The following is a 25,491-nucleotide window of genomic DNA, read 5'->3' as shown; positions in this document are numbered from 1 at the left end:
TGTGAAGATCAAGCTGCAGAACCAGCACTGACAGGCTCACCCAGTTGAAGCCAGCGCTGTGAGAGCTCCGTGTTTGCATGTGTTTATTTTGTGATGTGTAGTGAAGTGAGACTCACTGATTAAACATGCTATTTGCATACGCTGTTCTGGGACCAGACAAGAAAAAGGGGAAAACAGGTAGCAGAAATGTTGAGGGTAAGCTTTGAGTTTCTATCTTTTGTTGTATGATGAAGGTGTGACGTGATCTATTCCGCCTTCACTGATAAACTTCTTTGTCGTGTTTGCCCTGTCAGCCATAGATCATCATCCATCTTTACTTTGGTCGAGCTTGACTTCACCTGAGGTCAGGGCGTGTTTGATAACACTTTGCTGTCTCCTTCTTATCGCTATCTAAATTACAACACGGGCCACCTTAGAGAGCTGTGAGAGCGCATACCAAACATACTCATGTCGCCCTTCTCTCCGCCTTGGCAGTGAGAGCTGAGGCTCGGCCAAGCTTGATAAACACTGACAGTTGAGGCGAGGTATTTCCATGACTGACGGTTATTGACTCTGCGATATGGTGATTTGTTTCTGCGCTGCAGCACAATTGATTAGCCATAAGGAAACTCAGGAGACGTTATTGGATTACTATTCAGAAAGATTGAGTGTCAGTCTCCATTGGATTCCATATCTCATCCATCTGTCTTTTCTCTCTTCAGAATATATTAGTCATTTTCAATATTAGCAGGCTGATATGGAGGCGTCTCCTGTCCTCCGTTTGATATTCTATAACCATGGCTAAATAAGGATGGATCCTCGGGCTTGTCTTGCCTGTCCCTTCTTTCTCCATCTCTGTTGCCCAATTTGTCTTCGCGTCTGTCTGTTCGTCCGCTGGCTGGTTTGAGTCTCTCATCCTGTGCTGAAATTAACAGTTATCCACCAATTTCACATGGTTTACTTTTCACTGACCTGTGTTTTTAATGGTGGGTTTAGAGACCTCCAGATTAGAGTTTAAAATAAAAGGGCCTGTATTATAAAAAATACACAGAGTTGAGATGGAGCATTTTTAGACAACTTTATGGAAGAGCGATGCAAAACTGCCCATCATACTCATTTATAGTATCTCCCAAAACCTCACTGACCTGCCAGGAGTCTGTGAGCTTTTGCATATGAAAAGGATAAGTGATGATGGATGGATATTATAGTTCCTGGAAGAACTTGAACAGGGAAGTTGGGATTCAGTGGGGAAAAAAAAAAAATCAAATTTAGAGAATTTCAGAACAAAGTCCAGAACATCGTGACATCTCACTTGCCTTATGATTCGTTGCCATTTCTAATATTTTCCTTTCCGCGCCCTCAGTTTGGATTTGAGCGTGGATTGTTTGCTCAAAAGATAAGCTGCACTTTGTCTGGTAGTGGTGCTTTACTTCGCTGCTTTCAATAAATGTGACACATTCTGGTTTTGAACTGCCCGTGAAACAGTTAGCATGTAAGAGTCTTTCCAATTTTGATTAAAAGCTCTGCTTTTGCTGCCTACTTTTCTCTATTTAGAGCACACCATGTGAAATTACTTCTCTCTGACTCACTTATTTCTCTGACTGTCTCCTCCTATGAGTGTGTGTGTGCATGTCTCACTCTCTGACTAGAGTTGTAGTCCACATATGTGATTGGCTGAGTAGCATCATACGAGAATGCGGTGCAATTGACCTGGTCTGCAAAATACCTTCAAATTAAGATAGAAACACTGCATCAAAATGTAATAATTCTCATTAGCTTATTGGTTATGGATCGGCATCTGTGTCTCTGCAGAACCACATCAGACCGACTTCTGATACCACAATTTGTTTTTCTTTTATTTGGTACAAATGGCACCAATTTTGTCCAACATAACTGTCCACAAACTGGTAATATTTTCACTGTGAAGTGTGGGAAAAGTCGGAAAAATCTCCTCCTCCTCCTGAAAGGAAGCTAAATGCCAGTTTTACTCGTGTGGTTCTCCAAATGCCGGCGAGTCTCCACGTGTGTCTTTCACCCCTATTTCCCACTCTGTCTCATCTCAAGGAGACAAAGATATGGTCCATATTGCATCCAGTGGTGCATGTCAAGGTCAATCAGTGGCAAAGGGATGCACAATGAAGCAAATGTCATTTAAAACTGCGCGTGTGTCTTTGTGTGCGTGCGTGTATGTGTGTGTGAGGTGACAGGGGGCATTCACTTACACGACCGACACAGATGTTACCTTTGTGGTCAGAAGGCTGTAAGTCAATTAGGTTTTGCTAATGGGGCCGAACGCTTAGCTGCCTTCAGCGCGCACACGAACGCACTTGCACGCACACGCTTAAACACACATACACAGGCACGCCATTCTGATAAGATTACCATGTTAATGTGAATGCACCAGGGTTAAACCACATTAAGGGAGCCGCCTTTCTCAAAGATCCTTCCCTTTTTCTTTTTTCTTTTTTTTTTTTTCTTAAATCGTCAGCCATCTTATCCTAAGTGCCCTCCTCTGCTGCGGCTCTCTTTCTGTTAAAGGGACTTTTCTTCTTTTGTGTGCCATTTGCTTTAAGCCATCCTCTTTTCTCCTATAGCAGATGCACAGCAAGTCTCAAACTTCCCTCCTTGACCCATCTGCCCCCCCCCCCACCTCCCCCTTATCTTTTCCTCTTTAATCGCATGACTTGGTGGCATGATTTTTCATCAGAAGCATGTTTAAAATGTTCAAAATCCAACACTGTACTCCACCTTTATCTCTTTCCTCCTCTTTCCGTGCCACGCTGTCTTAACTTTTTTGTTTGTTGATGAAGCAGAGAGAGAGAGAGGGAGAAAATCATGGGTGAAGCGGAAAATAAAGGACAGCTTGCTTTGGATATAACAAGGTAAAACTGAAGCTGCTGGTGTTTTATTGTGGTGTGCAGTAAGATTGTTGCATTGACGTTCTTCCGTTAAAATTAACACAGACAACAATGTATTTTGAGTTAATCCCACATACATGCTGTCGTAAATACTCATACAAAAATGGGTGTTAATCTGCAGCTGAAAATAGTTCCGACAAATGCATTATTTGCTCTTAAAAATTAAAAAATGACTCAGCTCGGCTGCTTCGGGACATTTCCGTCAATGGAAGTCAGTAAGGAAAATACATAAACGTGGCGTTTTAATTCATGAAGGAAAATACTCTGCAGTCTATGCAGAATATAAATCAGCAAATCTATAGAAAAATTATCCATAGATGATGTAATATTACAGCATGCTTTTAGTCAGTCACAGCATGCGTGCATAGCGTTTAAGTCCCTCACTTCATGTGATAAAGACACTGATTGTTCTCATTCTGCCTCACATTGTGGTCACAACAGACAAAACTGTAGCCGTGCGGCACTTTTACCCCCCCAAAAAAAAACCTCTCCCTCTCTCATTAGCATGCACTTGTCCTCCAGTCCCCCCCCCCCCCCCGCCAACAGTTTGTCAAAATCTTTCCTTCAGAGGCCGAGTGCTAAAGGCCCTGCAGAGCAAACAAGGCGTGGAGAATGGCCTCTTGTCTATTTATTATTGCCTCCTAATGTAGCACTCATTCCTGCCGTGATGGAGCTGGTCTGGCACCTAAAAACACTCTGTGTGTGTGTGGGTGGGGCTTGGGTAAGGAGGGGAGGGGCGTGGGGAGAGGGGGGGGTAGGTACTCCTGTACGCACTATGCACACTCGTAAACAGGAAAGCGACACACTAAAATATACAAATTCACACGCACAAATACATAGTGAAGTGCGTTTTCCTGAACGATAAGGCATGGAAATATTATCTGTAACATCCGCGGCGAAGTTTTTATGCACTTGCATTTCCATTGTTCATTGAAAAGTACTCAACGTGTCAGGTATTGTATTGCTGTGTGGAAAATATGAGTACTAAGCCCCCCACCCCACCACCGCCCACCCCGCTCCCCACACCCCTTCCCTCCCCACTCTCGTCTCTTTCTATGTGTCTCTCTCTCTGGTCTCCAGACTAAAAGGAGGGGTGGAGGGAACAGGGTGGGCGAAGGTCACTTTGATGTGACTATAAAGACACACAGCAGGCCAGTGGACAGAGATGAAAGGGACAGGAGCAGAAGTAAAATAGATCCTGGTGGAAAAGCAAAGGAAGAGGAGATGCATTCCCTCCTCTCCTGCGCAACATGCAGAGGATAATGATGCTGTATCATAAACAAGAGGTGGCCGGGGAATTGAGCAGGCGTCTTGCAATTAAAGTGAGCAAACAACTTTTTTCTTTTTTTCTTTTTTGAAGCCAGCTGGCAACAGCTATGGGATAGTTACACAGTAGCGCCACCATCTTCCTTGGGAAACATGCAAAGCTCATATCTGAGGCAGGTTAATAAATTAACATTCATCAAAATAGGGCGTTTGGCAAATGCTGATTATCCGCTGTGACTTATTTACTGAATGATTAATAAACTCTCCCTTATTTTATCTGCACTCTAAGATGCTTTGGATATGCCGTGATTAAACAAATTAGATGTGTCTTGATAGCTGTCACAAGCGCCCGCATTCTGATCCTAATATCTTAATCATTTGAATACATAATCTAACATCGAGTTTGTTTACACGTACACCATGTTCCTAAAGGTTGCCTGGAGCCTGCTTTCCTTGCCACCTCGGCTTGATGCAGTTGCCTGCCCCCATTAGGCTCAGCCGCGTACTGCATATGAATCACCCCGCACTGAAACAGGCTGCGAGGAGTCATTGGATATGACTCCGCACTACAGTCAGTGTTCTGTCATCTCTTCTGCCCGGACGGGCGACAAACCGATCTCAGCAGCCACAAAAACGTCAGATTAAGCGTGTTAGGGCCCACGACGACACCCATGGACAGAAGCCAGCGGTGTGAGATCATGAGGTCTTGTGTTTCCGGGTGTCTCCTCAAATCAAAGAGCTGCACTTCTACATACGGCTCTGCTTTGAGGTTTTTCTCTCTCGCTTTCTCTCTCTCTCTCTCTCTCTCTGTTTCTAACTGCAGCTGAAAGTGTTTTGATGATGGAGCTGTTTTTGGTATTGGAAGGTAAGCACATACAGAAGCACAGTCAGAGAGGAGGAGGAGGAGGAGGAGGAGGAGGAGGAGGAGGAGTGGTGAGACAACAGACAGACACCAGATGTTTCCATACAATCCAACCAACCAGCCAGCACAGCAGAAGCAAGATGAGTGTACGAGGTACTGTAGGCTGAAGTGTGTGTGTGGTGTAATTATTACCCTGGCCAGGGCATGCCCATACCCTGGGTGGCCCATCAGGAATTTGACAGTGGCAGTCGGTCTGGAAATAGAACAAGATGTGAGAGATTTGTGATTTGTGCCTCCTGGTGAAAAAGGAGGAGATGCTTCTCACCGGAGGAATTGGTGTGGGAATATTTGGCAATATCACTGGGCGGGCGAGGGATTGTGTGTGTGTGTGTGTGTGTGGAGTGCACCCAGATGCGCTCATCAGATAAAGATCAGATGAAACTTTAATGATCCCAAGGGGAAATTGGGTCAGCGCGGCGGAAAAGAACAGCGTGAAGGAAAAAAAACACACGACAAACAGAACATTTTGAAGATTAAGGATGCAGCAGCTCCTATAGGCTTTGGAAGAGCTAGATCTATTGGTGGTGGTGGTGGTGGTGTGGAGATCAACAAGAGATAGCCTTGACTTGACCCTATCAGCATCTCCAGTGTATGGGTGTGTGTGGGTGTGTGTGCATATACCATCCCTAAAAAATTTTGGAAAGGTCTGATATTGTTAGCTGAGGTGCCGTTCAAAACAATACCAAAGGAGATTCCTCTTTGACCCTCCATTCTGCTTACAGTGTCCACAGCCCCTCCCACACACACACACACTCACACACACACGCTGGAGATGCCGATAGGGTCAACTCAAGGCTATCTCTTCCTTATCTCCCCACCACCACCACCACTAGATCTAAAGCCATGTCTGTCAGTGATGAAGAGAACAAAGCCGAAGGCCTTGACGGGGATCGCAAGAAGGCCACCAGACTTTTCATGCATGCGCTTTCCTCCTTGAACCCGCAGCCGATTGACTGGCAAAAGAACACACTGACGGTGGAGAGGCAATGAGGAGAGGTGCTGAGAGAGTGAAAGAGGTTGAGAGGTGTGTTTGTCTGTGACAAGAGACGAGGGGGGCAGAGCGAGAGAGAGAGGGAGAGAGAGGGGGAGAGGGAGAGTTATCAGTCATGCTGTCAGTCTCCAGGGCAGGTTGTGATAAGAGAGGCAGCATGGAAGCAGTTGGTATCTATCTCTCCCTCTCTGTCTCTCCCACACACACACACACACACACACACACACACACGAAGGGGGAGAAAGACCCTGTTGTGTTCCCCTCTGCCGCCCATGAGCGAACACAGCGCAGGTGTGCTGAGGTGAGGAGCTCGACTGTATGGCAGCCATTTGTCGACTGTATTCTGGGGCAGAGAGAGAGAGGGAGAGGGAGATGATGGAGGGAATTCAGATGGTAAGACCTGAGGAAAAATGAGTTCGGAAAGAGGGGGCGTGGTGTTGCATATTGCAGCTGCAGGTTAAGTGTTTGATTTCACTGCTGTGGTACTCAAACAGCCTCTGACACCGAGACACGCAGAGTCCTGTGGCTTCTTTTTTTAAGTTGGGGGGGGGGGCTTCGTGCTGCAGCAAGGAGTTTCACTTTAGTGTAGCATATCTCCCTCATAACTCTGTGACAAATGTCCGTTTGGTGCGCCACCACTGCGGCTTCTTTTATTCAAATAAAAAAGAAGCACCGCCGGGTAGTGATCGGCAACATGGCTGACTGTGTGTGTCACCTGCACAGACTCATATTTCATCATCATGCAAAAAAAAAGAGGATCAGCTGTAGTTTGATTGGCAGATTGGTCTCCTGGAAGTGCAGAGCAGCATTTTAACGCACACATACGGCCAAGAACTGTGTTTAAGAAGGGTACAGTACAGTCCAGTCCCCTGTGGGATAAATACAAACACATTCCACCCACAACATTCCCTCTTTCTCAGGTTCTCTTGTGGACTCTTGCCCTCCATTAGCCATGCGTTGACCCAATATTTTGGGGGTTGAAAGCTGATGGCGGGGGCAGAGATGTTGACAAATGGGAGTGAGGAGTATCAAATGACCCTTGGGGACTGGGAGAGGAAGGGGTGGGGGGCATGCAGGACAGAAAGTGACCCAGTGTTGCTTGAAGGTTTTTATCCTGGCTGTTTTCCCTCTCTTGCCTCTCTCTCTTTATCTCTGTGAAAGGGTCAAGCGTCACCCATCACCCACCAAAAAAAAGATTTTAACGAGAGTGCTTCCTCCTCGATAAACACGCGCGCATGCAGGACTCGCACACAAGCAGCATTCTTTCAGGCGCGAACAACTCCACGACACATGCATACGGCACTTGGCAAACAAACTGGTTTATGCCAGTGCGGACCACACACCCCACCACCATCACCCCTTCCACCTCCACCTCGACCCAGAGGCTCAGATTAGCCAATCGCAGTGACGTCTGACAGCCGCCGTACCCTCGAGGTAGAGGTGGGCTTATAAATGACTGACGGCGGCTCATCCGCAGAACCTGGTGGGCGTAGAGCAGCAGGGGATGACGGCTGACTGAGGTGACAGACAGACAGTGACACTTGGACTTGTCATACAGCCTTCTGTCAAGGGCATTGGGGGTCTTTCATTGACATTGTTTACAACTCTGTCTCTGTCATGATCCAGGGAGAGTAAAGCAAGATAAGGATGTGTGGAAAAGATTTGTGGACTCATTTTGATCTATTTTATCTGTTCTATAAGACGCCAGCACTCCTTGAGTTCATTTCAATCCCCTTCAAGAAAGCCTGCACGTAATTTGGCGAAAGTTCTCGCATGTTGCATCGAAAAGTTCCTCATGTGTCCTGACCTTTAGGAATGCATCTAGCTGTTCCAAATAAAGATGCCAGCGAGGCTACATACTGTACCTCATTACACAGCCAGGCCTCGGCTAGTCCATTACATTACACGGTAATACAAGCCATAGGCAGGGCACATGGGCTGGACGCTGGAGAGGCCTTTCTCAGCAGATTATTTTGGGCTCACTACTGTGTCATTATACAGCCTCCCGCTCTGTATTTAAGCCTGCTGATTGCAGGGCTGAGATTGGGCAGGGCTGAGGTGGGCTCTCCCTCGATTGAGTTGAGGGCTTCGACATCAGCTCGTGCCGTTTTTGATGTGTTTTGTGGCGAGAGGGTGGCCCCGGGGCCCCGTTGTTCTGTGCAGCCAGCCCCCTCTCCATGTCAGACACTCCTTCTGGGTTTATTTTTCTCACTTCTCCTCATCCCTCCTCTCTGTTGCTTGTCTGTCTTTTCTATAGGTCTGATCTGTGGCGTCTTCTGAAAGGGGATGCATGTGTGTGTGTTTGAGAGAGAGAGAGAGAGAGAGAGAGTGATACGCGCGTGCACGTGCGCGCCCCTCCCTATAATCAGCCACCGACGGGAGGGGGCGGAGCCGAGGCGCTGTGACTGTAACGCGATAGCTGCTCAGCTCAAAAGCGCGATCACTCTCACACACTCTCTACACACACCTCCCAGACTCGTACCACAGGACACACGCCGGTGTCGGATCCGCTACCAGATAGAGAGAGACACACACACACACACAGGAGAGCGTAGCGGTGCCGCAGGAGCTGGCGTGGTCTGTCATGAGCGGTCTTTTGGAGAGCCGGAGCGCAGCGCAGAGCTTTTTTTTTTAATTTATTGCTGTGTGACATTTTTAAAAAGCAGCTTCTGGCACTCGGACTGAGGTTTCCGGGGCTTTGAGAGCTGTTAGTTTGGACTTTAGCTTGCCCACTGCCCAGCGCCCTACAGGAGAAACAGCCCCTCGTGTGCGCACAGTTCGCTGGGGACGCAAAAAGGAACATACGGGGACCGGGAGCCTCTCAGTCGGAACTTGAAGCACCCCTGGAGTCCGCTCTCCAGACCCTCCGGAGCGCACATATCGCCCGAAGCCCCCGCAGCTGCGGAACGCACGCTGTATTGATCAAGGAGTTCGTTTTTGGATGAGGTTTAGTGGCACCGCAAATGGACAGACTTAAAAGCTTAAAGGTTTGCGCGCATAATAATAAAGAAAATCAATGAATTTCTTCAGTGACATGTAGGTGGCACATAGTTTTCCACCAATGGTTAAATAAACGCCGTGGGATTACTGAAGTGGTCTTGCTCCGACTGCTGTATTTGATCCGAGGTGGATTTTTTTTTATTTATTTGTTATTTTTTTTATTTTTTTTGGAGGAACAGCCGTAGTTTTATATTCTTCGAGGTGGAAACATTAGAAACTTAAAGCTCTGCACGTGTTTCCGCGTCGTTCAAGATGGATTTTGTGTCACCGCTGATTGGATTTTTAATGGCAATGTGTCATCTGGCATTGAGAGTCAGAGGAGAAGATGGTGAGTTTTGGTTACTTTTTTGATTCCGACGCGCACATAGTCAAGTGTGAACCAAAACACGCCGAATGGAAAGGCTGTTCTCATCACAGACGCATGGATGTAGACTAAACGTGTCGTTCAGATGAATCTGCTGTGCTTGTACATTACAGTTATTTTCCCCGCTCTGAAATAGTTTTTTTAAGAGCCCCTCGTTTTGTGTTTCACATTATTTCAGTACACATGAACGCCTTGTGTCACATCCATGTGTCTTTTCTCTTCGATAGCTCCCTATTTCCATCTGAAAGTGCTAAATTATACACGTGTGTTTATACATGTACTCATATAAACATACACCCACTGTGTGTGTTTCTTTGGAATCGGAGACATCATGATGACTCTTTTGAATTAAAAGTCAGTGACTCATTCAGCCTTGTGCCAAGCCGGCTGTTACACATTTAAAACTAAAGAACTTAGATGCTCTCATCAAATATTTAGAAGCCCGGACTCCAGTTATCTGTCCCAGCTAGAACCTACCATCAGCTCACCGGGCTGTGAATGAGATGATTGTATACGTGAAGCCTTTTTTGTTGTTGTTGTTGTTGAAAATTCACATTGTTCACCCGCGGAGTTGCCCGTTGTTTTTCTTTGATTTAATTATTCATCGAGGGAAACTAACAAACCCTTTATTAAAATGCTGTCTGACATCAGGATGTGAACGGGTTTTAGGCGTAGGCTGGGATGGAACCCGTGGTTTTACAAATTCCCCTGTGTCCAAGAACCCGTGCGTAAAAGCCACGCCGTCATTGTAGAATTTGACTAATATGACCGTAATCATTATCTTCATCACCCCCCCACCCCCTTCTGTCCTCGTGCTCTTTTGGGATTGTCCGTGCGGGGTGAAGGCAGGGCTGCTGGTGGCTGTGCGCCGCCGCCTGAAGCTGCCGGCGACGCGCCGTCACCTCCGTGCACTCTCAGCAATCAAATAACAATAAGCTGAGAGATTATGGTGCAAGGTGAGCGGCAGAATAGCAGCCCTGCAGCTGGTACAGATCCAGAGCCTTGCTTTAAGGCACTCAAAGCAGGGCCAATTCTCGTCGTAAGCATCGCAAAACGACGCTGTGGCAAAAATGAGTCCGTGTTGGATACTATGAGCGCAAAGCTCGTACGAAGCGAGTGAATTTGTTTAGAAGCTTCATCAAACATGGATTTAACATCCAGAGAGCGCGGGGTTCCAGTCGGTGTCTTGCACAGAGGTGATCTAATGATGATGATAACGATTCAGTCATTAGTTGCTGCTTCTGTCCGTGGCAAGAAGCGCGCAGGATGTCGACAGGTTTGAAGGTGTTGGTTGTAGGCGCTTAGCATACAGAGAAGTGACGCCACTGGCGGGGTGACACATGGCCTCTCGCTCACTCATCCTTGTAAATCACTTACGCACTCCAGCATTCTCCTTTGCTTTTACGGTGCTTTGACTCCGGGTGTCACCGTTTTATATTTTATGTGGATCTGGAAAAAGGACAACATTTACCTTGTAGTGTTGTGTGTCTGCATTATTAATCATGCATGTTTAACACATCTTTACGTGATACATTCCAAATAAGATGTAGGCCTATAGTTTTGATGATTTGGCTGTAGTCCACGTGCGGCTGCAGTGCAGTGGTTTCCAGGAGTAGGCGAGTGACGAGCTGTTCATGATTCCATCATGACTGCTGAGCTTTTGTAACACCACCCACTGGTCCGCCTCAGAAGGAAGCCAAGCTCTGCTCTTCCTCTTGTTTAGGCTACTTGTTTTAAATAGGACAGTCATCCCAGCCATGAATCTCTGTGTGCGTGTCAGTGTGTGTGTGTGTTTTACTGGCTGTCTGTGTACCCGTTGGTTGATCAGAGACAGATGTGGGCCTCTTGGCAGCCATCAGGCAAGCAAGAAGCTATAGATCCCCCCCTCACCCCCTCTCCCCAACCTCTCTTTCCCCTGCCAAGACACTGCACCACATGTCCCTGTCTCCACGCCCCCCACCCCCCACCCCAAGGGCCACATTACACACAGATGCCAGAGGAGAGAGGAAGAGAACAGAACGGAGACAGGACAGGCAGATTCAGAGAGACGGAGGGGGAGAGGAGGAGGGTGCAGGGACGCAGAGCGAGAGAGAGTGATGCGAAAGGACAGAAAGGCAGCGACTGCGGAGAAGGGTGGAGAAGAAAAGCCAGGGCGCAGAAAAGTGAGCGTGGCATCCACCAGGCCACGGGGACAGAAGGGAACAAGGGAGACTCAGAGGAGAGACTGAACGGAGGGAGTGTTCATCAAACAGAGCGTGAGAGGAAAGGGCAACATCAAAGCGTGCCGGGGTCACGGAGTTAAAATGGCACTGGACTTAGAGGCTACAGATCGCATTAAGGGTTTATGAAGTGACAGTAGCGTCTGGGGTGACACAGCTCAAAGTGGGGTAAAATCACAGCCAGAGCTCGAAGGAGAGGTGGGAATGAAGAGAAGTGGAAGTGCGTGTAGCGTTACAAAAACACACACACTCTGTTACAGGGTGATGTTCCCATGAAAGTTAGAGAGAGAGAGAGACTTCCACTTCACTTGTACTGTAATCACAAGAGTTTGACTCGGTGACATGTACATCAATTACTTCTTACCACAAGCATTAATATTCAGGCCATTAAGCAGCTCATTTGCATGTTTATTGAGTGGGCGGCTGTGCATCCTCTCCACCTATGGTATCGACTTCTTCCAGAGTTGGGATTTCTACTCATTTAATCATGTCTTTTCCAAATGTTAGCTCCTGGACTTTTTCATTTTTATTCTCTTTTGCCGCTCTCTATTTGTCCCCAGCCCATCTTCAACCCAACCCAGCCTTCAATCCTTTGCATTTCTCTGTGTTTTAATCTGCCCCCCGCCTCAGAGGTATCAGCTGCGAAAACAAGGTCACCTATTAACATTCATAGCCGAAGACAAACTGGAGCGGCCCCCCGTTCAATACCAGTCAGGTATGAGAGTCACGGGCGCACTCACAGCCACCCCCCCATAAATAAAACAGAGCAGGGTCTTTCACTGGGCCGTGTTAGCTGCCCCACGGGGGGGTCTTAACGGGTGCTCCAGGATAGGTTTAGATTGCAGCTGGAGAGGGAGGGGGGGTTATCATTGTCAAGAGGCTAAGCTTTTTAAATTTACTGTAATTCACGAGCAGGGTTTAAAGAGGAGAGGAAATATGGGTGTGAATGCAAAGGAATAAAAAGGCGTTTGTAAGAGCTGCAATTCTTCCAGAAAAGGTTTTTTTAAAAGCAGTCAGTTCCACTGAAAGGTAACATTCTGTAAGGTATGAGCGGGAGTGGGGTGGGGTGGGGGGGGGGGGGGCAACAAATCACCAAGACTCCGGCAGCGGAGCTCAATTCCTCACAGCTCCCTCTTCTTGCTGAAGCAGGCTCGGCTATTTCCACTCTTTAGACAGGGAAATCTTTTGTGAAAAGTGCTTAGGCGGTGCAGGTTTGGCACTGCCGCACGGAGACAAAAGAGCGCACCAAGGGAGAAAAGAGACATGATACAGGTATTACCCCCCCCTCCTCCCTCCCTCCCTCCGTGCAACCACCAGCAGCCATCTGTTTGCTCGATTGATCCATTGAACCATTGATGACCAGCAGTGTGCATTTAGCTGATTAGCATGGGGCACTTATCCTGTTAGGGAGGGAGGAGTGGAAACAGAGAAAGAAAAGGAGACAGAGGGAAAGGAAAAGAGGATTTGGGGGGATATTATCTGCCTTTGATGTAGCTTTTGTTCATTCTTAAGGGGGGGGGGGATCCCTCCTTAAACACAGTTAACAGTGTTAAACAAAAAGCTTTTGTCTGTGTATGGTACATTTCAGGGCTAACTTGTGTTTTAGTCGCTTTATTCTGGTGGAAAACTGGCCTCAGAACACGTTTCACCCACCTAAAACACCAGTAAATCAAGCATGGAGAATTGAGTCACTGATGTCCTCACCTGCACTGGCCTCAATGCGTCATGTCAATTAGATATTATGTGGTGTGAGTACCTTTTTCCACTTTTCCAAAATCTGATTTTAGTTCTTTATTTTTTTTTTCACGCATATCAGATTATTTTTGACTTGATAGCGTCCAGACTTTTTTGTTTTTATTTTGTCCCCACACGCTTCTTGCACACAAATCAATGCAACAAGTACAGAAAGTTAATATAGAAATCAATCCCAGAAAGCTTTAAAGCCGGCATCTTGATATTTAATCATTTAATTTAGATTTCCATTTTAATCTCTCACACACGCCCACGCTGCCACTAGTGCTGCTCGTACCGCCGCCTCTCTTTCCCAACGCGTTCCTACCTCATCGCAAAGGTTTTAAAGCGCAGGGCAATGAAAGTGAACCTCCCGGCTTCACCCCTTCATCCTCATCCCCTCCACGGGTCCAGTCTACTGTGGAACGGGTGAGATTAAAAGCAGTCGGAGAGACAAACCCCCTGCTCTTGACTGAATGGATGAGTGCAGCCCACTCTCCACTCTCGTTCCCTCACTCTGGGGCGATAGCACTTTTTAATTAAGGTGGGTGGTGGTGGTGGTGGGGGGACACTAGGAATGATGGAGGGATTTATCAGCGCCTCTCCTCACACTCGCAGCTTATCCCAGAGCGTGACGCCATACTTCCCACGATAAGGCCGCTAATAGAAAAGGGAGCACGAGCATGTGCACACACACACACACACACACACACCAGAACGTGAGCTAAGACATGCAGACATATGCACATTTTCCAAGATGATGAAGATAAAGGCACTCACAGCGGGCACAAAGACGTCTGTGGGTTTGACTTGATCTGCAACAGCTTGAAACTGTGCGCACACACACACACGCAGAAAGTGATTTTACTTTCATTCATTTCATTGACGTAATCTCCACTAAATGTGAATGGTGCACACACTTACAGCATTTCTGCAGCGTTTTTGTTTCGTCCACACAATACTCAGAATACTAGCCTTACAAAAAACACACTTAACAGGGTTTTTGCTCCCTGCATGGTGGAAACAAACGTGGCACTTTTGTGTGTGTGTGTGTGTGTGTGTGCGCAGACAGATTGGTTCCTCCAGTAGAAGAGACAGTGTAATTCATGAAGCTCGCTGGCAGCTCCTGAGTGCTTCCCCTGCGTTACTCATCCAACGCCGCTAGTTCTGTTTTCACCAAAACATTCTGTTTAACAGTGGAACATGCACGCACACACACACACATTCACATGTACATAGTTTGTACTAATTGTAATGAACACTCAAGCAATTAGGAATAAATACACACATCTGTCATCAGAATCTTCTCACAGCAGGTCACTTAGTACAGATGTGTTGCTGCTGCAACCCCCTCCCCCCACAAACCTACACACACTCATACACACATACATACACTGACATGCGCTCTACCAGAGCGACTTTGTGTTGGTGTGTGTGTGTGTTTGTGCATGTGTGTGAGTTGACTGGCAGAGGTTTCCCAGTGGGGTCAGTGTCTACAGGGAGCTGCTGGATTGCATGGCATGTCTTAATGAGGCTTGTCAGGCTCTCTGCACAACACACACACAGCTCTCCATCTCCTCTCTCACTGTCCACTTCACCTCTGCATTTTTCCTTCCTCATCACCTTTTCTTGCCTCCCCTTTCGCCTGCCACTCGTCCTCTCTCTTCCTCCCACCTACGTCCTCGCACCGGCCCGTCTTACACCAACCCCACCCACCTCATTCATCACTCCTCCTCTTGCGATCAATCTTTCCCCCTTCTTCCTCGATCCATCCGCCATCCATCGCCTCGCCGTCTCTCCTCCCTTTCTCCTCACCATCTTTGCTGTCATCCTCTCTCCCTCCCTCCCTGTCTTTCACCTCTTCCATTCTCCTTCCCTCTGTAATGCCCACCACAGCCAACACCATTTCTACCCTTCCCTCTCCTCTCTCTCCATTCTCCTCCAGCCTTTCGTCTTCATCCTCTTTGGAGGCCATTGAATGGGCAGCTCAGGATTCTCCCCAAACGGCTTAATCTGCAGGGGCTCTGCGTGCTGATAGCCTCCTGCACACCGTTCCCTCCACAGACTCCCCAACAATGACTGTCTGTCTGCACAGCCGCAGCAGATAAAGAGACGTCTGTGTGTGTGTGTGGCTCTCTGTCTGTCTCTGTCATTCTTTGCCATCCCTGCTATCGCTTTTGAAATTTTTCAGTTAGCTGTTTTTTCCACCTCTGTCAGCCCTTTGTGATTGACAGGCCCTCTATATGTATTTGGATACGTGTGTGTGTGTGTGTGTGTGTGTGTGTGTGGGTGGTCGTTTGAACATGGAGCACTGGCTTTGTGTGTGTGTGTGAATGTGTATAAACGCGTGGGAGTGTGTTTAAGCATGCAATCGGGTACGTGTCTTCGTACGTGCACGTGTAGCTGAACTTGTGTATGTGCGTGCGCGCAGCTCGTATGTGCATCTGCGCGTACGCACGTGGGCGGCTGAAGTCGTGCACTCACATGAAATCACCAGCAGCTGTGTGTGCCTGCTGCGTGAGCGTGGGCATCGCTCCTCTCCAGTAACAAAGTACGGAAGCCACTGCAGCTCTATCAAATGTCAGAGAATCTTAAGTGTGCCTTTTAAGCACAATAGGCGGTGGAAATGTCATCACTTGAAGGGTCTATTACACTTCAAACCTTTGGTGCTTTTTTTTTCCTTTCCGCTTTCTTTATTGATGCTTTCACAGAAATTTGTAAGGAAAAACAGGGATATCAACCCATTTATGTCAAAAATAGATTCAGCTCAGCGGCGTGCTGGTTAAGCCCACCACTGCTAATGACAGCATACCATAAGCTTTAGTTTGTCCTTCCTCTGTAGCCAGCTACAATATTAAGAAAACAGTTGTTCCTCTTTGAGTTCAATATCACCAAGTTCATTGCCTTTAGAGATCCCCCTGGTGCATCAGTTACCTCACACACACACACACATATATAGAGGTAGGTAGCGAAACCACCCCCTGCTGTTGTCATGGAGAACACGTTTCGCCTTTGCCTCCGTAAAGAATAATAATGCCTGCAAATCTATTGCAATGCAAGAGTAATAAAAGAGCCATTGTTCACACTGCTGTGTGTTTGTGTGTGCGTGTGTGATGCCCCGCTGGGTGTGTGTGTGTATGCGCATACAGAATACTCATATACATGTTCCCTTTTGTATGTGCGTGTGAGTTTATATGTTTAGCGTGTTTATTGGAGATAACGCGAAGCGCGAGAGCCGCCTTAGCTGTCAGTGTGAAAGCAGAGAATAGGGCCTTTTGTCGCCGCGTCAGCTTCTCATTACAGAGCAGGGGTGACCCCCCAGAACCCCGCTAGACAGGCCGTCTGTGTGTCACTTCCTGTCTAAGCCTGTCGAGCGATGCCATTGGCAGGCTATTGTTCCTGGGAGAGCGTGATAGGATCAGGGAATGTGTCCTAATGTTTGCAGATTGGCTTGCCGGAGCAACAATTACACTTGGAGAACGCTCCCAATGGGGGAACAAGAGAGATAAGAGCCTGGGTGTGGAAGAGGGGAAAAAGGCTCTGTGTCTTTCTCTGCATATGTGTGTGTGTGTGTGTGGTTGTGTGGGCACGCACGCCAAATGCAGCAGTGATGATCTTTTATTGTTTTAATAGCTTACCCATGCGGTCCCACTCGCATTGAGAATCCACAATGGAGAAGTTTTTCCAATTTCCTCCTAACTGACGGCCTAAATTGCTTTCTTTGTTTTACTGTTCATTTGTTGCTCATCACATCTTCATACAGAGAAACAAGGTAAATGAAGAAGCATCCTCTGAGTCACTGTTCTAGGGAGTGTGCCATTTACTGGGGAATTACATGGTTTGATGCCGGCCTGCCCTGCCAATGACAGATGTGGAAAAGCACCGCAACTGTGTCTCAAATAAAAATGTTCTGAATATACTGAACTGCTCCTGTATTTCATCTAATTTTGGGTCAATAACTGTTACATCCTGTCCCCCTCTATGTCTCAGCCGCAGCATTAGAGTGCGGAGGCGTCCTTGACGCCAGCGAGGCGGGTTACATCACCTCCCCGGGTTACCCTCTGGAGTACCCGCCTCACCAGAACTGTCACTGGATCATCACGGCGCCGGAGCCCTCGCAGCGCATCGTCCTCAACTTCAACCCACACTTTGAGATCGAGAGGCTGGACTGCAAGTAAGACGGGGACGGGACAAAAATGGGGGAATGGTGGCTTCATGAAGAGGGCCAAGTCATGTCATTATAAATCGCTTGCTTTGACCATTAAGACTCCATGGTGTATTATTATTCTGGCTAACTGATTATTTGTGTTGACATTTTCATTAGCATGTTGCAAAAGCATTTGCATCTCAAATAAGTCATTTCCTGTTGAAGCTCGCTGATTTTCTTTTTACTTACTATTATAATTCAGCATTGGCGGTTTGGCCTGATGCCAAATCGTTGAAACATTTTCCACATTTTGACCACAACAGGTCAATTGCAAAGGAAATTTTAATTGTAGATACAAGCTTTCTCCAGACCATTAAGTGGACTGTGGTTTCCTTTTTGTGAACTAATTATTTATTGAGAGAAAGGCGAGCACATAAGCCCTTTTCAGCGCCGTCCCTTTTTTTTCACATTTGCACCATTACGCACATCATGGCCTGGATGCTGCCCAGCGTGACCGCAGACTTTTAGTGTTGCCTTCTCTGGAGTAATTACTGGGTGGAATCCCTTGCTCAAGGGCACGTCAGCTGCACATAACCTCAACAGTTCGGAAAGGAGGAAAATCTTGCTTGTTTTTGTCTCTCCAGGGGTTTTTTTTGGTCTCATTCACAGAGTGGTGAATGCAGACAAGGAGGGTCACAACAAAGACAGAATGGAAAGAAGAAGTCAAATGGCTAAATAATTAATGCTTTTCTTCCTCTGCTTAAACCGATGACACAGGGCAAAAAGATATTTTTGTCTTATTCAACTTGGAACCAGGTGATTGAAAGGTTTTGGGTTTTTTTTTTTTTTTACGTGCTAAAGTTGTGAACCACAATTGGAAAGTTCAGGAGAGTTTTGAGCATCGTTTCTGTGTGCGTAAGATAATCAGGGCTGCCCGCCTGTAATCCCCCTCTATCCGATAATCAAATGTCAAGCAGCGTTTGAAATTCTGTATGTGTGTGTGTGTTTGGACGCAGAGGGCAGATAGCATATGAGAAAGGCAGAGCAGATAGGATAAACGAAAAGAATGGTGATGCAGTCTTAAAGTTTGTGGGTGGGAGAGGCACAGAGAGAGAGAGAGAGAGAGAGAGAGAGAGAGAGAATAAACAGGGAAGCGTAGCAGCAAAAGAAGAAGAAAAAGAAGAATGAAACCCAGCTGTTTATCTGGATATGAGTGCGTTGGTCAGTTTCCTTTCTCAGAGACGTGAGTAATCCAAATCATATGGTCTTCTATTGTCTTTGACCTCAGAGGAAGGGGAGAAGAAGTCACGCTTTCCACTGTTTCATCCACTCTTATAAAATAGTTGTAACACACATTGCTCGCTCTGAGACTTTTTCATTGTCCATTTAGTCTGTTTAAAGTGAACACAGACGAGATTTATCAGCGCAGTCTCCGCATTTATGCCCATTTATTTCTTATTTCCTTGCTCCAGCCCTCCCTTCTCTCTGTAAATGGAGGAATTAATAATCCTCGATGGGCGTTTTTGCATTGTTCACTGACAAAGCACTTTGTCTGGCCAGGAGAAAAATGTTACTTTCATGAGGACATCAATGGCTGCTTTGGTGAAAGGGTTTTGTAATGATTGTCGGCTCTATTCACACAGTTGTGTCACGTCGCAGCGAAGTGGAAATGTTATTTTGATGTCTCGGCTTTGTGTCTCCAGGTGTCTGTCGCTTTTGTCAAAGGCAGAATGTTGCGTAATTATCTCCCTCGCAATATGTTTCAGAGCAATAACGCCTTTACACCAGTGTCGCCGTGTCAACACCGTAGCGCACACTGGACTTCCCCGCTGTAGTGGTGGAGAGAGGAATGGCTCAGCTGTTGATAAGCAGTGTGTCAAGCAGTTTCTCACAGCCCAAGGCATGCAGGGCAAAGAGGAGGCTGAGGGAGGAGGAAGAGAGAACAGAAATGCCTCCTCTTTCCTCCTCTCCGCTGAGGGTTTTATTGAGATGGGGGTTATTATTTTTTTCTTTCTTTCTTTATTTATTTATTTTACGCCTGCCTGAAGGGATCGAGGCTTCGGCCTGCCCTCTAACACACACTCCCACTCAATCTTCCTTCATCCTGTGTGTATGAGCGTGTGTATGTATGAGCGTGGGTGGGAAAAAGCGTCCACATGTGAGTAACTCTACAAGCATGAAGGCGAGTGTTAGTTTGTAAGACTAGCTGCCCTGCTTCATTCTTCCCTCCCTCCATGCCTCTTTTCCTCCATGCATCCATCCATCCATCCATCCATCCATCTATCCTCCCAAGTGATAACCACCTTTTTAGAGGCCCATTAGAGAAATAAGGGATCAGGCCAACATTTATTTATGCATAACCTCTAACACTAATGTTTTTGCCCTTCTGCATTTCCCTTTTGGGCACAGAGAGAAGAAATAAGTGGGGGAAGCTAAAGTAGAGCTCAGTATTCCTGCTCTCTCCATCCTGTGCTGTGCTTTTTACCCAGATTGATCCAAGTCCTGTAGCACTGCTATGGGTAGCTTCCTTTTTTCTCTCTTTCTCTCTTTTTTTTTTTTTTCCCTGTATGATTAGGCACGGCAGTGTGAGTGAGCGGAGAGCGGATTTTTGCATATTTTCATGGTCCTCTGCAAGTTTGGGGCGAGGGAAGCCGGAGGGCTGCAGAGGTGGAGGGGCTCGCCATCCTGGTCAGGGCTGAAAATCCGTGTGACAGCTGGGATTACACTGGAGAACACTGGAGAAAACCAGAGCTGTGTGTTACCTGAAAGAGACAGAGCTATGTGGTCTGGACTGCTAATCGTGGAAACACAGAAAAAAAGAAAGAAAACATCTAGCCAGTGACATAGTCGTAAAGATCTTAAATGGAAATGTGTTTTCGGGAGATCAGATTAAAAACACATGCACGCACACATTTAAGCATGCAACCTGTCGGTGTAAGAGTGCTCATCAGCTATCATCTCCCCCCTTGGGCACTTTAAGCCCTTATAAAACAGAGAAAAGTGCTTGGTCAGCCCAGGCAAGGGGCCTGAACTCTAGCTAATACCCCCGGCCAGCTGGTGATTTTCCCTCAGTGGGTTCAAACAGTCAGTACTCGGACGGATGTAACGTAGCCAAACCGCGGCTCTGCTGCAGCAATCAAATCCGCAGCCTTATGCAGGCGCTCCATGTCTGAGGTGGCACTTTAATTCAGGATTTCATTTCAGGGGGAGTCCGGCCGCGTGCCAAATAGCCCTTTCCTCCAGGTTGCCAGCCGATTGATGTGAACTAAATGTAATAAAGGCTAGATGAAATATCAGGCCCATATCTCTAATGCAATCTGCCATCACCAAGCCCCAGGATGCTACCTAGTGATATACCAGGAGCTGAGCGGGAGGGAGGGGGGGGGGGGGGGGGATTCTCCCTCCCCTCTCTCCCCTTCTCCCTCTTTTTTTCTGTTTCGTTCCGGCTCTCCTTCTCTTTCGCTTCATCTCCCTCACTCCCTTTCTTGATCTATCTTTCTCCTCCCTTTGTTCTTTCATTCTCCCTCTCCTCTAGCCCGAGGAGGAAGTGTTTTATTTTTACGCACTTGAATTAAACATTGAAACGGGCTCAGTCACAAACACACACACACATATACAGGCGCCACAAAACAAGTAGTCATTCAGGAAGATCCATTTCTTCCACCTTTGTGGTTTTTATTTGGTTATTTGTTATTGAATGCAGCCCGAGGAAGATTTGATGATATAACTTTACACGCACACAACACTGTAAATCCCGTCGGCCTGTAACACATCTGTTCACAACGAGAGGTGTCTCCAACACTGAGAAACATCTCTCCTGTGTTTGCATGAGTGTGTGTGTGTGTGTGTGTGTGTGTGTGTGCATGATATCACCCTCTTACTAATACCCGAAGGGGGAGCAGAGAGGTGTGGGATCAATGCCTGTATTCCGCTTGTAATGGGAAATCGATAGATGATCAGCAATGGCCGGGGGGAAAGGGAGAAGGAGATGAAGAGGAGGAGGAGGAGGGTGATGGTTAAGGATGAAAGGAGACACAGATGAGTTGCCAGAGGTCACGACTGAAGGGAGTTGTTCGGAGGTTGCGATCTGTCAATATCCGGCACACGGTCAGCGTTTAGGACAAGATCACGGCCATCAGTGTCCAGCGGTCGTGACTGTTACAGTTGCTATAATGATGATATAATAAGTAACAGGTGTGATTAAATGTAAAAACCAGCACAGCCACCCATTTCAAACGCTCTCTTTGATCAATCGCTCTCGCCTGCCACATAGATACATAAGCAGTGCATCAAAGCTATAAGCTTAGGGCCCGTGTCCACATAGCATTTATTTCTGGCAGGAAAGCTTTTTTTCTTTTTCTCTCGGGCTGTTACATGCTGAGGCTGCGTACACTCTTTCCTCAAATGAAAAAAGACGCCATTCACTCAGATGAAAAAAAAACACACTATGTGCACACAGGTCCATAGTCTAGCCTTGTGCAGCACTGGATGTGAATCAGTCCAAAAACATGTAAACTAAATAGACTAGAGGATCCAAATAAATGCGCTGAAAGTGAGGGAAATCTCGCATCAGAAAATATGCGTTGAAATAGGTCGATTAAAATGCATCCAGCAGGGGCAGCGGGGTCAAGGTTTGAGCTCAGACAGCAGCTACAGTGTGATGTTTCAGATCGATGCTGCACTAGAAGGTCTGGGGCCGAGGCCAGACTGCCTGTGGTCAGCGGTTTGGCCTCAGTCATCTGTAAGTATGAATCTGTGACGGACAGCAGAAAGAGGGAGGTGAGGCAGGAGGGGATGAGGAAGAGGAGTGTTATTTGTTTTTGGGCTAAATTGAAGATGGCAGGCTCTGTGGATCTGCAGGGATTTTGCTCGCAGAATCTAGTTAATATTTCAGAGGCACTTATGGTTTATTAGAGTCCCCATCGAGGGTGGGAGGAGTGGGTGGTTGCGTGTGTGTGTAGATTACTTGAGCTTTTGGGTGTGTGTGTGTGTCTACTGCAAACCCTACGCCTTACTTAATTTCTGCCTGCGTACATCACCGAGAAAGAGAAGAAAGAAGCGACAGGCGGTTGTTCATTGTTTACCCGATCGGGATCTTCTTGTGCTCCGAAAGTGGAAAAGGGGGGCTGGGGTGGGAATAACACAACAGAGCTGAGAGGGAACTCATTTAAACCGAAGGCCTCAAGTGTCTGAGCGCAGCCAAGTTTGGTTTGCTGATATTCTCCAGCAGCTGTTGCTCTTTTATCAGCATAAGCACAAGCAAATCAGACGACCATGACGCGGCCACAGCATATTATGTGTTAATCTTTTGTGTAATTTCGAATTTTGCTTTATGTATTCGTGGAGGCATTCAGATTAAACTAAATGAAACACAATATCCCAAGCTGGTTCTCTCACAGACAAGCGGTTGAATGCAGACAGACAGGTAGTTAAATGAGAACCGCATCGCTGATTTCACAGAAGATAAAACAAAGATGTAGTCACAGGGTTTTGCTGTTTATTGCAGGGGGGAATGACCACCAGCAGGGCCCTTAAGGCCAGAAGACAAGTTTGAGAGACCTATTTATATACACACGTATATTGCAGCGTATACATACTGCAGCTATCTCTGTGGTTAGGTGCCTTTGCCTGCAGGAAATGTCCCTGATCCCCAACAAACAGCAAAGGTGTGAGAGGCAATTAGTTGCTTTGGCAGAGGGGTGGAGTGATATATGAGAGCAGAGGAAGAGAGAACGTGTCTGGACTGGTGCAGAATTACTGGCCCTTAAGGTTTTTTGTTTTTTTTTTTTACTTTCCTTAACCCCTCTCCCTCTGCTGCAGCTATTCTCTATGGGCGAAATGAGGGAGGGGTGAAACTGGTGCCCTGTAATGGCTCCCTAAACACAGGACCCAGACAGACTGCCAGACAGACAGAATGCTGGGACTGGGGAATGGACGGTGTCAGACATAGGCGGGGTTTTGGATCAAAACAACTCCTAATAAGGGCAGATGGATGTGCTTTGTGAATGCTTGGATGCGTTTGCGAGTGCCATGCAATGTGTGTCTCCACGCGTGCAGGTTTGTGTGTGTGCAAATGATTTATATGTGTGTGTGTGTGTAATGTCGTGGAATGCGTTCAAGTGTGTGTTTGAGAGAGACAGACAGCGGCGCTCTCGCACGTCGGGCCCTCATGCATGTATTCATCAGAGCCTGGGGAGAGGCTGAGCGAACAGGTCAATAATCACATCTGAGGAACACTCACTCACTGACGCTAATCCACGACAGGAGAGAGCGAGACAGAGAGAGAGACAGAGAGAGAGAGACAGAAAGAAGGATAGAGACCCACTCCAAAATCAATTAAAACCTAATTAGGCTCTCAGCTCTTTCGCGGGCCTTTTATCCTCCGTGTTGGCGATACGGCGTTCGAGTGCGTACGCGCACACGCCTGTGATTGTCTACATGTGCGCGTTTGCGTGTCTGTCCATCTGCATGTGTGTGTGTGTGTTTGTTGGCCCACGTTTGAGTGTGTGTTTTCCCTAAGCATGTGTCAGTTACAGCTCCTAAGCAGGCGTGCTTAGGGATAGCCGTGGCTCTTACAGGCTCACCGTGGGAGCTTGCCTTTGCTAAAGCCTCTACGATCGCCTCTGTAATGCAGGATTACAACCGAGACATGTATAAGAGAATTGGACAGCGGATCTTTCGCTTGTGAGCACAAGTGCTCTCCAGGCCCGTTTCTGTGCTGATTTGCTTCAGCTCCAGCCATCACATACTTCAACTGCAGTGCATTAAAAGTACATAGCGGGACACTCCAACTTGTTCCAAAAGAAAGTCTTACTATATGGATTGCTTGACGTCTGTTTGTTAATATTTCACGTTTGTTATTCCGTGCTGTTGATATAATGTGAATCGGTGGTCCTTCCTTACAGTTGAAGGGCTCCCTCCCTGACATTCACCCTCGTCTTTAAAACTCTGTCTGAGATACCTTTTTAGTTTTATGAAACAGACCGCTTCCCACACACCCTGTCAGATGCTTGCATGATGCTGATAATGTTGAAATGACATTACAGGCTCATTGTAGCATTTTCACGCTTTGATCCTCACCTGTACGTGTGCCACTCTGACCTCGATTAATGTGGCTGAGATTATCCCTCCATCGGCAGTCGGAGCTTCAACGCTCTGTATAGGAATCAATACACTGCGGGGATGAGATAGCCAGAAAGTAGAGGCTTAGCGACTCTACTTAATCCAGGTTTTATTCCAAGCCGCAGCACAAAAGCAGTCTTAGCGCTTAGATGCCGCAGAGAAACACAGCCTTAGAGTTGACCGCCTCAGCTTTTTTCTGAGTACTATTTTAGTTTTGGGAAGTAATGAAGAAAAAAAAAATAACACTGAACAGTTTCCTGTTTAGAACATTAGCAAGATGCTGTGTTTAAAAGTGGCTCAAACCCAGAGACGTTTCTGATGCTTCTTCAGAGCCCATCACAGTAATTAGCGAGACAACAGCGGGCCTGTTGGGGTTTTTTGACGGCTTTGTCTTACAAACTAATAGAGGAAGAGTGTGCTTGCATGTGTGTGTATGCTGGTGGGGGGGGGGATCCTGTACGTAGCAACAGGGCTCCTGCTGTGATGCAGTTAGTTACGCAGGGTTTCATAATAATGAAGAAGCACTTGCATGCACTGGAAACAGAGAGAGAGAGAGAGAGAGAAAGAGAACTGAAGATGAATAGTATGGAGACAAAACAAAAATTACAAGGACATTATTCACAGTTGCGCAACTTGCAATACAAGGTGCATATTTAGCAGAAAACACACTCGTAAAGCGCAAACGCTCGCAAGAAGAGGTAGAAAAGCGAAGATTGCCTGTTTAGGAAAAAACAAGTAAGATTCAATGTAACTCACTTCAAATAGCATTTAAGCACTGAGATAGTAACAAAAAAAATTACAGAGTTTTCCACACCTTCTAATATTGTCACAA

At 46.9% G+C, this 25,491-nt stretch overlaps 1 protein-coding gene across 4 annotated transcripts in view; it reads left to right on the top strand.

Annotated features, from left to right (window-relative positions):
- Window positions 1-4,040: 4,040 nt before the first annotated feature.
- The window catches only part of nrp2a (neuropilin 2a), a 62,701-nt gene continuing 41,250 nt past the window's right edge, over window positions 4,041-25,491 (top strand). Inside the window, exons 1-2 of one of the 4 annotated variants that reach the window (XM_046382256.1) lie at window positions 4,041-5,178; window positions 17,381-17,564. In XM_046382256.1, coding sequence (XP_046238212.1) covers window positions 5,001-5,178; window positions 17,381-17,564 — 362 coding nt within the window. In that variant the 5' untranslated portion in view covers window positions 4,041-5,000. Of the gene's footprint in view, window positions 5,179-7,234; window positions 9,405-17,380; window positions 17,565-25,491 lie in introns of those variants that run through there. The other 3 variants (XM_046382255.1, XM_046382254.1, XM_046382257.1) reach the window with 3 other exon arrangements.

This window comes from Scatophagus argus, chromosome 24 (assembly GCF_020382885.2).
Source record: "Scatophagus argus isolate fScaArg1 chromosome 24, fScaArg1.pri, whole genome shotgun sequence".
Lineage (NCBI taxonomy): Eukaryota > Metazoa > Chordata > Actinopteri > Scatophagidae > Scatophagus > Scatophagus argus.
The sequence above is the reverse complement of the archived record's forward strand: the minus strand, read 5'-3'. Positions and strand labels throughout refer to the sequence as shown.